The sequence below is a fragment of the Mustela lutreola genome, chromosome 17, assembly GCF_030435805.1.
Source record: "Mustela lutreola isolate mMusLut2 chromosome 17, mMusLut2.pri, whole genome shotgun sequence".
NCBI classification, from domain to species: Eukaryota; Metazoa; Chordata; class Mammalia; order Carnivora; family Mustelidae; genus Mustela; species Mustela lutreola.
Window position 1 is genome coordinate 9182939 of NC_081306.1, and position 15948 is coordinate 9198886.

At 47.1% G+C, this 15948-nt stretch overlaps 1 protein-coding gene across 4 annotated transcripts in view; it reads left to right on the forward strand.

Moving 5' to 3' along the window:
• Nucleotides 1-8088: 8088 nt before the first annotated feature.
• The window catches only part of TMC7 (transmembrane channel like 7), a 54421-nt gene continuing 46561 nt past the window's right edge, over nt 8089-15948 (forward strand). Inside the window, exon 1 of one of the 4 annotated variants that reach the window (XM_059154936.1) lies at nt 8089-8373. In XM_059154936.1, coding sequence (XP_059010919.1) covers nt 8307-8373 — 67 coding nt within the window. In that variant the 5' untranslated portion in view covers nt 8089-8306. The remainder of the gene's footprint in view (nt 8374-15948) is intronic. The other 3 variants (XM_059154935.1, XM_059154934.1, XM_059154933.1) reach the window with 3 other exon arrangements.

Consider the following 15948-nt stretch of genomic DNA (forward strand, 5'->3'; position numbering starts at 1 on the left):
GTTATCACTGCTCCCAAGTAAGAGCAAATCAGCCTATACAACGTTTTAAAATGAGTAAAAAAGAAAAAAAAATCCAAATGAGTAAAAAGAAAAACAAAGCAATGGCAATCTCAAATTACCCACGAGAATTCAAAGTAGCAAAGACATTGGCTAATTCTTTTTCCATAAATGATCTAAAATGATACGTTTTATTTGATGCATCTATCGGTATGTAAAATTATCTTCTTTGTCTGATTTCAGTAGGTATATGAGTCTTTGTTATATGTGTGTCTTTGTTATATGAGTCTTTGTCCGATTTTGCTAGTTATATGAGTCTTACACAGCCAAGCTACTATATAAACATTTACTTACAGAGTTACAATTTACAAAGCATTTCTGTTTTAGGCAACTTGTGGAATGACAACTGGTGGGGGCAGGAGGCTATTTGCAAGGCAGTAATGATGAGGGAGCAGAAGGCAAATTGAGGATGGACAAAACACAAGCTGACACCCCACAACCCAGGGAGGATATGTGTGACATTCCTAAGGTACTCCCCACTGCCCTAAAACTACGAGGAAGGGTCAAATGGTGAGCTGATAAAGATCAGATTCCTGCAAGACTCAAGTCTCTGTCTGTTTACCAACGTCTTAGCGATTTTTTTAAAAAAATTATTTATTTATTTGTTCGAATGAGAGAGAGAGCACAGTCAGGCAGAGTGGCAGGCAGAGGCAGAGGGAAAACCTGGCTCCCCGTGGGGCAAGGAACCCGATGCGGGACTCGATCCCAGAATACTGGGATCATGACCTGAGCCAAAGGCAGCCATTCAACCGACTGAGCCACCCCGGTGTCCCATCTTAGTGATTTTTTTTTTTTTAAGATTTTATTTATTTATTTGTCAGAGAGAGAGCGAGCGAGAGCGAGCACAGGCAGTCAGAGTGGAAGGCAGAGTCAGAGGGAGAAGCAGGCTCCCTGCGGAGCAAGGATCCTGATGTGGGACTCGATCCCAGGACGCTGGGATCATGACCTGAGCCGAAGGCAGCTGCTTAACCAACTGAACCACCCAGGTGTCCCCGGTCTTAGTGATATTTATTTATTTATTTATTTATTTATTTATTTTAAAGATTTTATTTATTTATTTGTCAGAGAGAACGCGAGCGAAAGCGAGCACAGGCAGACAGAGAGGCAGGCAGAGGCAGAGGGAGAAGCAGGCTCCCCGCCAAGCAAGGAGCCCGATGTGGGACTCGATCCCAGGACGCTGGGATCATGACCTGAGCCGAAGGCAGCTGCTTAACCAACTGAGCCACCCAGGCGTCCCTTAGTGATTTTTTTTTATTATTATTATTTTTAAAGATTTTATTTATTTATTTGTGAGAGAGAGAGAGTGAGAGCGAGCACAGGCAGACAGAGTGGAAGGCAGAGTCAGAGGGAGAAGCAGGCTCCCTGCGGAGCAAGGAGCCCGATATGGGACTCGATCCCAGGACGCTGGGATCATGACCTGAGCCGAAGGCAGCTGCTCAACCAACTGAGCCACCCAGGCGTCCCTTAGTGATTTTTAAACAAGATTTTTATTTATTTATTTTTGAGAGAGAGAGAGTGCATGTGCACGTGGAGAGCAAATGCTTGCGTGAGCAGGGGAGGGACAAAAGCAGACTCTTCACTGAGCAGGGAGCTCTAAGTGGGGCCCGATCCCAGGACCCCAAGATCATGATCCAAGGCAAAGGCAGCTGTTTAACCTAACTGAGCCACCAAAGTGCTCTGTCTCTGTGATTTACTAGGAGAAAGTCTTCTCATCAATAGCCTAACTTCTAGAGAACCTGAGCTAGGCAAAGTATAAGACGCCTCAAGGAAACTCCCAAGGGTCCTATTGTTAGTGCCTTATTAGAAGGAAAAGCAACCTGAACTTGGCCAATACCTGGCCTCCCATATCCTGTAAATCTTCTTTAGCATATCAAAGTCCTTTTGAAAATCTCCCTTTTCATTACCTCCTCCAACTCCCACGTATATAATCAGGCATTCCTCACAACCCCTGTGTAGCAGCACTTTCTGCCCCTGGGTCCTGTCCCTTTGCTTTTTAAAAACCACCTTTTTTTGCACCAAGGAGGTTTCAAGAATTCTTCCTTGGCCTGCTCCAGACCTCACCAACATTCCCAAACGACATCAGTAGGATGCCCAAGTGTTGTAGGATTTCTCTGCCTTCAGTGCCCACGGTTCTTGGTCACCTCACTTCAAAGAATGAAGACATAGACCAGAGGAAGAGTGGTGGGCAGAAAAGCAAAGTTTATTCAATAATTGTATAAAGCTTCTGGAAGGGGGGCAGGCCAGAGGGTGGCCCCTGGAGTTTCTAAGTTTAGGAGGTTTTATGAGATCTTTCGTAGAACTACCTTAAGCAATCATGGGGTGCTGAGCCCTGCCAATCAGGGCTTGGGTCATGCATCTGTCTACCTACTAGATTACTGTCAACATGCTGATGGTCCTTTTTTGTTGACATCTAGGGGCTTATGTCTTAACTTCCCCTTGCCCATGATATTGACAAATGCTTTGGGATTAACTGCCTTATTTTAGTACATCTTACAAAAGTCATTTCCGCCAAGGCTACAAAGCAGAAGGCTAGTGTGGTCCTGTCTAACCCGCAAAGCAGTGATGTTTTATTCTCCCTTGATGAGGGAACAGAAGGGTGGCTGAGGACAAAGCAAAAGGCTGACATCCTGCAACCTCCCCCCATCCCCATTCCTGGGTGGGACTTATGTGACATTTTTTTTTTTTAAAGATTTTATTTATTTATTTGACAGAGAGAAATCACAAGTAGATGGAGAGGCAGGCAGAGAGAGAGAGAGGGAAGCAGGCTCTCCGCTGAGCAGAGAGCCCGATGTGGGACTCGATCCCAGGACTCTGAGACCACGACCTGAGCCGAAGGCAGCGGCTTAACCCACTGAGCCACCCAGGTGCCCCTTATGTGACATTTTTTAGGAATCTCCCAACTATCTTAATGTTAATACCTTGCTAAGAAGGGAAAAATAGACCTTGAGAATGACAAGGCCTCTGGTATCCGATCTTCTTTAGCATATGAAAGTTCTTGAAACCTCCGTTTTTTTCCTTACCTCCCCCAACCTTAACGTATGTACATAACCTGCCACCCCTCACAACCTCACAACCAACAGGGGGGTGGGGGGTGGGGGAGGAGTGTCAGTAGCTCCTCTTGCCCATACGTCCTGTCCCATGCCTTAACAAACCACCACTGTGCACCAAAAATGTCTCAAGAATTCTTTCGTGGTCATCGGCTCTAGACTCCACCCCACTGAACCTAATCTATATTCTACAATTCCATCATCTTGACTCCGTAATTTCTTGTTGGGGCCCCTGACCCTGACTACTGTCCAACTACTGTCCAACTCACTCTTAACACAGAGAACCCTGTTTGTACCAGGACAACCTACATGAAGAACATGGCTGATGGGGCCAGGAATTTACTCTTTTTTTTTTTTTTTTAAGATTTTATTTATTTATTAAAGAGAGAGAGGGGGAGAGAGCAAGCACAGGCAGACAGAATGGCAGGCAGAGGGAGAAGCAGGCTCCCTGCCGAGCAAGGAGCCCGATGTGGGACTCGATCCCAGGACGCTGGGATCATGACCTGAGCCGAAGGCAGCTGCTTAACCAACTGAGCCACCCAGGCGTCCCCAGGAATTTACTCTTGATTTAAGGCATGTATATCAGTTTAGGTGTAAGTATACCAGACTCTCCTCACCCAGGTTTTGGGAATAATGACTCACAGACCTCTACTCAGTCCTTGCAGCGTGTGTAAAACTTGGAGCTGTGATGTGACCATCTTTTGCCGTGGGAAGGGAGCAGCCGACAAACCAGGGGCATGTGTGAGATGTAGGTTTCAAGGGTAAAGAAACAGCAAACATGAAACCCACAGGCAAGAACATGCTAGGTGTGTTCAAGGGGCCAGCCACAGTGGTGATGGGAGGAGACGGGGTTGGGGGGAACCCAGCAAAGCCTGATTCACACATGATAGGGAGGCTGAGTGTATATTCTAAGTGGCAAGAGGAAACCGTTGGAGGAAGGGGTGTTTAAGCAGGAAAATGACAAGATCAACTTCCTTTTTGGGAAGATGGCTTTGACCGCTGCGTGGACAATGTTTGGACAAGGGAGATAAGAAGTAGTCCTTGCTCTGGGGGAGGCAGTGGTGCTTGAGGTAGGTGATCTGCTGGGAGATGGTGGGAAGGAGGAAACACGAATGATTTCACTCTGCCTCTCAGGGGAAAACATGGCTCTTTTCTCCCTAAAATGGGGTTTAGAGGCTCCCGTTACCTTCTTAGGAATGATGAAAGTTAAGGGAGTTAACACAGGATAAACAGTTGGTAAAAGTAATTTTTCAGTAAGGGTAGGTGTTATTGTTATTATTCCCCTAGTAATAAAAAAGAGTCCTCATGGAGCCTCACTACATTCTAGTGTGGAAAATAGACAAAACAGGGGCACCTGGGTGGCTCCGAGGATTAAAGCCTCTGCCTTCAGCTCAGGTCATGATCCCAGGGTCCTGAGATCGAGCCCCACATCGGGCTCTCTGCTCAGCAGGGAGCCTGCTTCCTCCTCTCTCTCTGCCTGCCTCTCTGCCTGCTTGTGATCTCTGTCTATCAAATAAATAAATAAATTCTTTAGAAAGAAAATAGACAAAACAAGTAGTAAAAAGGAGATGGGGGGCACTGTGGCAAGACATGTGCCTTCCCTGGAAATAAAAGCAATTAAGCAATCAAGAATTTCATTCTTGTTCTGTTTTGTCTTACTTAGGGCCCTTCTGTCTGAATTTGCTTCTCTAGCTGACAACCTTCTTTCTCTTATTTCTTTCTAACAGGAGATTTTTTTATGGTCATTTCCCAAAGAAATACCCTATTTTTTTTTAAAATAAGATTTCATTTATTTATTTGAAAGAGAGAGAGAGAGTCAGCGAGAGGGAGCACAAGGGCAGAGCAGAGAAGCAGAGGGAGAGAGAGAGAGAGAGCATCAGACTCCCCACTGAGCAGGGAGCCCCTGGAATCATGACCCGAAAAATGCTTAATGGACTGAACCACCCAGGAGCCCCAGAACTACCCAATTTCTAGTCCTGTAAAATTAGTCCTTTCCTGGGAGGAAGGAGTCTCCTTCAGGAGCCTGGATTCATTCCCTTGCCTTGGAGAGAATCTAAGACCCCACATAGCCCAGGGTGCAAACCCAAACCAGGGCCAGGTGCCAGGTGAGACCAGCAGGAAGGAGATTCACACCTGGAGTTCTTCTCTACGACATCTTCTCTAAGGTCACTCCACCCCCTTTAGGCCATTGGGTTCCAGCCTTCCCCTTCCGGATCTGTAGGCTGGGACTGGGGACTAGGAGGTGGCCTCTGTTGAGCAAGGGGATGAGGGAGTGAGGAGATGAGGGAGGCACTGCCTGACAGAAATAGCCATCATTTGTCAACATTCCACAAACTTTAGAGGTAATTTTTTTTTAAGATTTTTTAAAAAGATTTTATTTATTTGACAGACAGAGATCACAAGTAGGTAGAGAGGCAGGCAGAGAGAGAGGAGGAAGCAGGCTTCCCGCCAAGCAGAGAGCCCACTGTCGGGCTTGATCCCAGGACCCTGGGATCATGACTTGAGCCGAAGGCAGAGGCTTTAACCCATTGAGCCACCGAGGCGCCCCTGGAGGTAATTTTTTAAAATACAATCACATACATTCAGGTAATACATCTGCATAGTACCAAAAAAAAAAAAAAGGATAATTACTAAATACCCCCCAACTCTTACTTAGAGATATTGTATGCATTTACAGACGACTTTCTAACCCAAATGGTAGCTTACTTAATGCACTTTGGCATCTTGCTTTGTCACTTAATTATATAACTCTCTATGCATAATTTCCTATATGTCTATATATAGAGCTATGTAATAGTTGGACATAGGTGTCAAAATTTCTTTAACCAGCCTCCTACATACAGAGATGTAGACTATTTCCAGTCTTTTGCTGTTATAAACAGCATTATAAAGAACATACTTATACAAATGTCATTGCTTGTGGTGCAGAATTTTAAATTTTTATGGAGTTTGATTTATCATGTTTCTTTGGCTTCTTGGTTTGGGTCATATTCATTAAGGCTTTTCTCTTGGTAATACTTTTTTTTTTTAAGATTTTTTTTATTTATTTGACAGAGAGTAGGCAGAGGCAGACAGAGGAGAGGGGGAAGCAGGCTCCCCGCTGAGCAGAGATCCTGACGTGGGGCTCGATTCCAGGACCCCGAGATCATGACCTGAGCCGAAGGCAGAGACCTTAACCTACTGAGCCACCCAGGCTCCCCCCACTTTTTTTAAAAGATTTATTTATTTGTCAGAGAGAGCGAGCCTGCACAAGTAGGGGGAGTGGCAGGCAGAGGGAGAAGCAGTCTCCCTAGTCAGCAAGGATCCCAGTGCAGGACTCGATCCCAGGACTCCAGGATCATGACCTGAGCTGAAGGCAGATGCTTCACTGACTAAGCCACCCAGGATTCCTGTTGAAAAACTTCCTTTTCCTTTTTTAAGTACTTCTATGGTTTTCTTTTTCATTTATATCTCTCATAAATAAATACAATATTTAAAAAAATTATTTATATCTTTTTTGGATTTTCTTTTGTGTATGGTATGATATCGGCATCCAGATTAGGATCTCCTCCCCAGTCTCACCAGCAAATGCTCTACCGGGCATTTCAGGTGAGTATTCTCACTATACCCCAGGACCTAGTAATATATATCCTCATTTTACAGGTGAAAAAAACAAAGTCTCAGAGAGGTAGCGACCCGGGGTCCAGCTCACTCAGGGAATAATAGGAAACTAGGTTCCAAAGGGAAACCCAGTGACCCCACCCTTAACTATAATAAAAATAGCCTTTATTTTGAGCCAAGCAATTACTGTAAAATAAATAAATAACGTTTCTATTTTGGAACAGCTTTAGAGTTACAGAAAATAGCCCAGGGAGTACAGAGAATTTCCATAGAGAGAATAGGACATAGGTTCCATATACCCAGACTCGGTTTTTCTGATTACTACCATCTTACCTCCCTTTGACATTTTTCACAATAGATGAACCAATATTCACACGTTCTTATTATCTAAAGTCCAACCTTTATTCAGGTTTGCTTAAATGGTCTTTTGGTTCCACATCCCTCCCCTTCCCTATCTCCATTACACTTAACAGGGTTCATCTCTCCTAAGGCTCCTCTTAGCTGTTCAGTTTCTCAGACTCTCCCTGTTTTTTGATCAACTTGACAATTTGGGGGAGTAGTAACCAGGGATCCTGTTAGAATGTCTCACGTGTGGGGTTTGTCTCATGTTTTCTTATGACTGGACTAGGGTGACAGGTTTTAGTGTGATTCTCATCCCATCATTCTGAGAGCGCATACCATCAACGTGACATCATCACTGTGGGTGTTGACCTTGACTGTCTGTCTGAGGAAGTGTTTGCCAAGTATTATCCAGGTAAAGTTACTTGCGCTCGCAGCCATACTGCCCTGTTGGGGAGGAAATCACAGTGTGCAGCCCCCGTTTAGAGTAGAGAGTGAGGCTATACCGCCTTGAAGTTTCCACATAAATTATCCGAAATCCTGCACAGGAAATTTACCTACACTTCCTCATTTATTTATTTTAATTTGGCAATTCTGTGTGCAATTATTTATAAATGCACACAGAATTACATGTACTTAACCATTTTACATTTATTTATACTCAGCGATTACTTTTAATTTTGACACTGGCCATGGGTCGACGTCCAGCGATGAAGCACGGATCTGGTGGGAAATTTATAACCCAAACCCATTAGATCGTGAGACCCTCCCTTGCACCTCACTGAGCCTCTCCGGTCCCCAACCGCATTTACAAACATGAACAAATACTCTTCCCCGCCGCCCCGCTTTACGGACCCACAAGTTGACTTACTAGATACATACACTTGTTCAGAGTCTCGGTTTTTATTCATTTTTATGAATAACTCTTTAAATTTAGTTAAGACATCCGGGAGGTCGCCCCTGATCTCGGCCGCTGGGTGAAGCCTTCCCGGGCCTGGGGCTCCGCAGCCGCGGGTCGGATCCCTGCTCCCACCGCCCGCCGCCGGGACTCCCATCCCCAACCCTGGGCCCCCCGGTGGTCGGGCGGCGGCGGCGCGCGGGGAAAAGGGCCGTCTCGGCGCCGCGCCCCGCCCCGGCCTCTGTGACGTCCGCGCCGGAACCTGGAATTCGGCTCCGGGGAGCTGGCGGCGGCGGCGGCGGCGGCGGAGGTGGTAGCGGCCGGAGCGGGTCTCCGGCGGCTCTCCCGGGCGCGGGGGCGCAGCCATGAGCGAGTCCAGTGCCAGTGCGCTCCCGCCCGGCAGGCGCAGCAGGCAGACCTTCATCCACCCAGGTAGGACGGCGGGGACCGCGCTCCCGGCGGCCGGCGGGCAAGCTGCGGCGAGCTTGGCGCGGGCCCAGCCCCTCGCCACCTGCCCGCGCCGGGCGCTCCTGGCTTTGGGGGAAAGCGCGTTTCTCTTCCTCCTGGTCTCCCTTCTGCAACCCGCCGTCGCCCAGTTCCGAGGGCGCCTGCCCTCTCCCAAAAGAAGCATCAGAATGGGAGTCCTGACCGTGTGGTGCCTTCCCGTTACTGCTTTAGGGATCCCTTAGGTGGTAACTGAAAAGAGTATGAGCGCCCCGCCAGCCCTACCATTCTTGGCACGAGGTGACTGCCTCCCAGACATTGCAGGCTTTACCATTAGACACGCTTGGAAACGAATTCCGCCTTGGCTCTGTATTGCTGTGTATCTTTGGTAAATGGCTTGCCTTCTCTGAGCCTCGGATTCTTCAGCAGTAAGATGGGACTAGGATGTTAGTAGAACCAATGGTGAAAAAAATATGTGAAGTGCCTGATACATCGAAAGGCACCAAAAAAACGGTAGATAGCCAAGTGTTACCACCTTTTTCCTTTTTTTACTGAGTAAAATTTACGTCGACGTCTAAACTCTGTGGATTTTTACTTAAACATGTACAACTGCCACCCAGTTGAGATAGAAAAGTTGCCAGCACCTAGGCAGGCTTCTTACAGCATTCCCATCTTAACCTTTGTCCTTAACAAAACACAAGACCCTGCTGTGAGTTTTATAAGCAGCGTTTCCTCTATTTCAATTTGAGAATAGAAATTTTGTTACAAGGATTTACAGTAAACCATGGGTGTGGATTTGGACATGGGGCCCTTATGATTGGATTGTTCCTCACATCTAGGAGAAGAAAAAGAAGAAGAAAGACATCTTAAAGAGATCCAAACCCTGGGAACTTGCTCAGGAATCAGAAGACAGAAGTCAAGTTCCATTTGATGCTAATTATTTTCTAGCTTGTTAATAGTGCTGACATCAGCCCAACTTCAGCCTTTTAATGGCAGCCATTCAAGTATTTTCCTAGTTGGTTTCCATTTATCTTCCTCTTATTTTAGCACAATCCATCCCCTTTAAGATGCTGACCCTGGTTTCCCTACAGGGGGCATGATGAAATTCATCTATCATGGATCTTTGCTGGGTGTTAAAGGAGACTCTCTAGACATCTCTTTTAGAAGAGTCATAACTGGCCCCTCTGACTAAAAGGTCTTCCTGTCCCTCGGACAAATGACCTTGTATCCACCAGCATGGCTGGGAGGCTCAGAAGGGATGGTGTTTGTAACTTTGTTGTACTTTGTAAATGGTGGCCTGCTGTATGGGCATCGCGGGAGGACAGTTGGAGCCAGACAGGAGACAAAGGGGTTCTGGTTTACAGATCGGGAAATATACATCCTTCTAAATGATGAAACAGATCATATCGTTCCCCTTCTTAAGTTAAAACTTTCCAGTGGTTTCCCATTGCGCTCAGCCCTCCTCTCTCTTCCCCCGACTGGTTTCCTTGCTTATGTCTTCAAAGCACTTACCACCATCTGAAGTCATCTGGTTTGCTTTTCTTGTCTCTTAGCTGTCTCTCCTCAAATGTGGGTCCCATGAAAAGTAGGGGCTTTGTTTTCTTCTCCTAGGATATAGAACAATGTCTGGCATATAGTAGATGATGGATATGTGTTGAATGAATGAATGGATGAATGAAGTGTAGCCAAAGCCACGATGGCATCCGTGGTGTAGAGGTTGAGAATCTAGACTCTGGACTTCCATATGCAAATCCTCATTTTCCATGTCCTGGGCTTGCCTTTCTGCAAAGAACTTAAGTGCTTCGTGCCTCAGTTTTCCTTGTGTGTATGTTTTAAAGATTTTTATTTGACAGAGAGAGACACAGCAAGAGAGGGAACACAGGCAGGGGGTGTGGGGGAGGGAGAATCAGGCTTCCTGCCAAGTGGGGAGCCCAATGCGGGGCTCCATCCCAGGACCCTGGGAACATGACCAGAGCGGAAGGCAGACTCTTAACCGACTGAGCCACACAGGTGCCGCTTCCTTATGTATTAAATGGAAGTCATGATTGTATCTACTTCAGGAGGTCAGTATAAGGATTAGGAGTTAATTAACATAAAAAACTTGGTAAGTACTTGTATATTATCTATACTGTGTAACAAATTATTCCCAAACTTCTCTAAGCTTAGAATAGTGATAATCACTTTTATCTCACAGTTTCTGCAAGCCAGGAATTTGGAAATGACCTATCTGGTTCTGGCTCAGGGTCTCTTACGAGGTCAGATTCATGGTGAGGGCCCGGGATGCCATCCTCTGAAAGCTTGCCTGGGGCCGGCAGATCCCTTCCAAAGATGACTTGCTCATAGGAATGGCAAATGGACACTGGCTGTTGGCAGGGAGCCTCTCCGTACTGACCTCCCAGAGGCTGCTTGAGTGCCCTGTGGACATGGCTTTCCCTGGAGCATGTGATCCAGGAGAGAGCATGGAAGAAGCCTAATGTCTTTTATCATCTGGAGAGCTTGGAGATCACACCCTGTTATTTCTTTTCTTTTCTTTTTAAAGAATTTATTTATTTATTTATTTGACAGAGAGAGAGACAGCAAGAGAGAGAATACAAGCATGGGGACTAGGAGAGGGAAAGCAGGCTTCCCACTAAGCAGGGAGCCTGATGTGGGATTCCATCCCAGGAAGCTAAGGTCATGATCTGAGCCGACGGCAGATGCTTAACCACTGAGTCACTCAGGTGCCCCTTACCCCCTATTATTTCTGCAGTATTTTTTTTTTTTTAATTTCTGCAGTATTTTATTGGTCACATGGATCAGCCCTGTTCAGTGTAGAAAGGACCCATGGAAGGGTGTGAATGTCAGGGTATTTGCAGAGAGAGGATCACTGGCAGCCACCCTGGAGACTGGCTGCCACAGCGCCATGTAAATAACAGCAGTTATTAACTGCTGTTGATAACATCTCTGTTCCCCACTAGATGATGAGTCCCAGGAAGACAAGGGCTGGGCCTGTTTGGCTCACCATCATGTCTCATGCTTAGTACTGTGCTTGGTACATAGTAGGCCTTCAGGGAATATTAGTTGAGTGGGATGCCTTTCATGATTTCATCCAATGATGCTTCTAGAGCATATAAAGCCCCTCCTGTTCCCTCTGCCATGGGTGCCATTCATCACCTTGTTCCATTATAAGGCATACTCCTCTTTCAGTCCGGTGCCACTTCGTTCTGGAAGCCTTCCCCGACTACCTCCCCTCTCGCAGGCTGGACTCTGTGTCCCTGATCCGTGTCCACCTGGCCCACAGGACTCACCCTGCCCAAGCATCCGTTGAGCTGTATTCTCGCTTCTCTTGAGTTATATCATTTAAGAAAAAAATTTTTTTTATTTATTTGACAGAGATCTCAAGTAGGCAGAGAGGCAGGCAGAGAGAGAGAGAGAGAGGGAAGCAGCTCCCCGCTGAGCAGAGAGCCCAATGCGGGACTCGATCCCAGGACTCTGAGATCATGACCTGAGCCGAAGGCATCGGATTAACCAACTGAGCCACGCAGGGGCCCCTATATCATTTTTTTTTAAAGATTTTATTTATTTATTTGACAGACAGACAGAGATCACAAGTAAGCAGAGAGGCAGACAGAGAGAGAGGGAGGAAGCAGACTCCCCGACAAGCAGAGAGCCCGATGCGGGGCTCGATCCTATGACCCTAGGATCATGACCTGAGCTGAAGGCAGAGGCTTTAACCCACTGAGCCACCCAGGCGCCCCGAGTTATATCATTTTTAAGAGCAGGGATTTCAGAATGGAGCAGACCCAAGTTCAGACAAGATTTGCCTCAGTTTCCACCCCTATCAATGAAGGTTCTGACAGGAATAAAAGTTGGAAGACCACCTTCTCCCAGGGCCTCTAGAGAGGATTGCCTCTTGAGCCGGCCCCTGGCTATCACCCCCCAAACCCTGCTGCTTTCCCTTCGCCTCAGGCTACTGGTCCCTTCCAGTGTTCTCCTCCTGAGGTCTTGTAGTCACTATTCCTCTGCCTGATCTCAGTTAAATGTCACCTCCTCAGAGAGGCAAAGACCCCGCCCTACCTAAGGTACCCCCCAGGAGGCATATGCCCACCCCCAGGTCCCTGAGCCCCATGGTTCCCAGGATGTTCTATGTTTACTGCATGGTATGACTCCTGGTGGCTTTTCCCGTTTACCAAATGTTTATCACATTCCATTCGGTAAATACTTCATCCTAGATCATCTTCAACTGGCACGCAGTGACTTTTAAACTGAGGTATGATTCACGTAACGGAATCAACCACTTGAAAGCATACAATTCAGTGGCATTTAGTACATTTAGTACACTAGTGTTGTGCAACCACTGCCTCTGTCCAGTTCCTAGACATTTTCCTCAGCCCCAAAGGGAGCTGTGTGCCCATTAAGCGATCACTCCCAGATTTCCCCTCCACCCAGCCCCTGGCTACCAGCAATCTGCATTCCATCTCTATGGATGGCCCCATTCTGGACATCGCCTATAAATGGGCTCATACAATACCGTGACCTTCTGTGACTGGCTTCTTCACTTAGCAGAAAGAAAGTTCTCGAGGCTCCTCCATGTGGCAGCATGTGGCAGTCCTTCATTTGTTTTTATGGCTGAGTAATATTCCCTTGTGTAGTTATCCCGTTGTTTGTGTGTCTGTTCATCCGTTGATGGATGGATTATTTCCGTCTTCGGACTATTAGGAAAAAGGATGCTGTGAGCACTTGTGTACAAGTGTTTGATAAACATCTGTTTTCAGCTCTCTTGGGTATATTCTTAGGAGTGGAGTCACTGGATCCTATGGTCATTCTGTGCTTAACTTTCTGAGGATTGGCCAGACTCGGGGACTCTTTTTTTTTTTAAAAGATTTATTTATTTGACAGAGATCACAAGTAGGCAGAGAGGCAGGCAGAGTGAGAGAGGGGGAAGCAGGCTTCCTGCTGAGCAGAGAGCCCGATGTGGGGCTTGATCCCAGGACCCTGAGATCATGACCTGAGCTTAAGGCAGAGACTTAACCCAGTGAGCCACCCAGACGCCCCTAAACTCAGGGACTCTTAACCCTTATGTGGGGGTTTGCTGTGACCATTACCCCATAGTTCATCAGGGGAACCCAACAGACTCAACCAAGATGGACTGATTGTCATCATGTGGCCACCAGTCAGGATTGCAACTTACGTGATGGCTTCAGCCATCACCGGCAGCACTCGGGGAAGGGTGACTGGGTTTGGATTGACCCTATTTTCCACAGGGTGGGACTCGGTCTGCGCCTTTGGAGCAGGAACATTTGGAAAGGTAAAGGAATAAAACGAAGCTACCTCTCTATACTCCTTCTGCGAGTGGGGGCTGGGACCTGGTTTGGTTTTTGTTGTTGTTTTGTGTTAAGGTAAATAAAGACATCTGCCCAGTCCAAGTATAATTCCCAATGTGGGTGATTATCTGGTGTGTGACCTTGAGCAAGTCCTGTTACTCCTCTGACCTTCAGTTTTCTTCTCTGTAAAATGAGAATAGCTGTATTCCTATCAGCTAGACGTCGCTGAGAGGATTTTTTTTTTTAAGATTTTATTTATTTATTTGACAGAGTGAGAGAGACAGTGAGAGAGGAGTACAAGCAGGGTGAGTGGGAGAGGGAGAAGCAGGCTTCCCAGCAGGGAGCCCTACATGGGGCTCGATCCCAGGACCCTGGGATCATGACCCTAGCTGAAGGTAGATGCTTAGCCCAGGCTCACTGAGAGCATTTTTTTTTTAAAGATTGATAGATAGATTGATTGATTGATTTTAGTGAGAGCACTGGGGGGAGAGGCAGAGGGAGAGAATCCAAACAGACTCCCCACTGAACATGGAGCCCAACACCCAGGTTTGATAGCACGACCCTGAGATCATGACCTGAACCAAAATCTAGAGTTGGACACTTAGCAACTGGGCCAGCCAGGCGCCCTGGTTCCTGAGAAGATTTACTGAGATAGGCACGTTGAAGAGTGAGTACCACACCTGGGAGATGCTGAACACTCCAAAGGTCTTATTGCTGTTATTATTATATTATTATTGCTTGGATCTTCTCTAGCCTTACTGTTGTAAACCTTGATGATTTCATGTGCCATATACCTATATTTTGGGGGTTATGCTATTAGTTATATAGTTAGGCAACTATTTGGGTTATTTTAATCTGACACCTTGTCTTAAACTGGAAGACAGTAACCATTAATCCCGCAGTATTTATTTTGTTCCCCTTATCAGCTAAGCCCATGCATCAGGGTGACTTGTCACCCTTAAAGGTGCCCCAGGAGAGAGGGATCTTCTGCAGGTCTAGACACAGCCAGAGACTGCACAGGCCACAGAAGGCCATGAAAGGGCACGGAAGGCCACGATGGTTCTCTGGTAAGCCAGCCAGCCATCTGACTTGAGTTGTGTTTTCCCCCTCTGTCTGAAGAGGCTGAGTGAGCTCTGCCCAGCAACTCAGGCCAGATTAGGCCCAAAGGCCCTCTTTGGCTTGTTTTGTTTTGTTTTTTCAGGAAGTGAAGAATTTAGAGGGATAAAAGGGGGAAATGACTTTTCAGTGTTGTAAGCTTTGTTGTGTCTGGTTGCTTTTTAAAGGAGCTTTGTTTGAGTGTGGGACCACCTAGACCTTTGGTGGGGCTCCCTCCACCCACCCACCCCGCCACCAGCAGCAGCAGCAGGAGGAGGAGGAGGAGGAGGAGGAAGGGAACTGACCGTGCATGAACCGTGACCCAGTACCAGGCGAGGTACCAAGTAGTGAGAGGGACAGGCCAGAGACATGCTTTCCGGAAGTGTCTGGCCAAGCAGGGGAGACACTCACTGAACAGGTAAAGAAGAAAATAGGGTAGTTAACAGCTAAGCGTAACTGCTGAGAAGGAATTAAAGGGGTGATGAGCTAGAGAGGGGGAGGCCCTACTTAGCTGAGGTGATCAGAGAAGTCTCGCCGAGGTATGGACTTCTGGGGTGGAGGTGGGCATGACCTTGGTGTATCTGAGGAGGGCTCAGCCTGGAGCCTAGGGGAGGAGAAGAGGGGACCAAGTCAGGCAGGCAGGAGCCGGGTCCTGAGGATCCAGTTGGCCGGTCAGCAGTTTGGCTTTGGACTCCCATAGATTTCTTAAATTATTCACAGCAACTCACCAAGTGTGATTTGCCCATTTTACACCCCTGGAAACTGAGGCTCTGAGAAGTTACTGACGAGCTGCTGAAATAGAAGGACATTAATGTTGTGACTCTGGAGCCAATGTGTCCGTGTGTTCATTTGAGAGATGTTTATTTGATTTATGTTGTGCCGGGCACCATGCTAATTGCCGGGAGTGTCAGACTTTGGCTTGACCTTGTGCAAAGTTCTCTGAACTTCTTTATTGCAAGATGAAGGTAACACTCAAGAAGGACCCATGCAGGGGCGCCTGGGTGGCTCAGTGGGTTAAAGCCTCTGCCTTTGGCTCAGGTCATGATCCTAGGGTCCTGGGATCGAGCCCCGCGTCGGGCTCTCTGCTCAGTGGGGAGCCTGCTTCCCTTCCTCTCTCTCTGCCTGCCTCTCTGCCTACTTGGGATCTTTGTCTGTCATATAAATA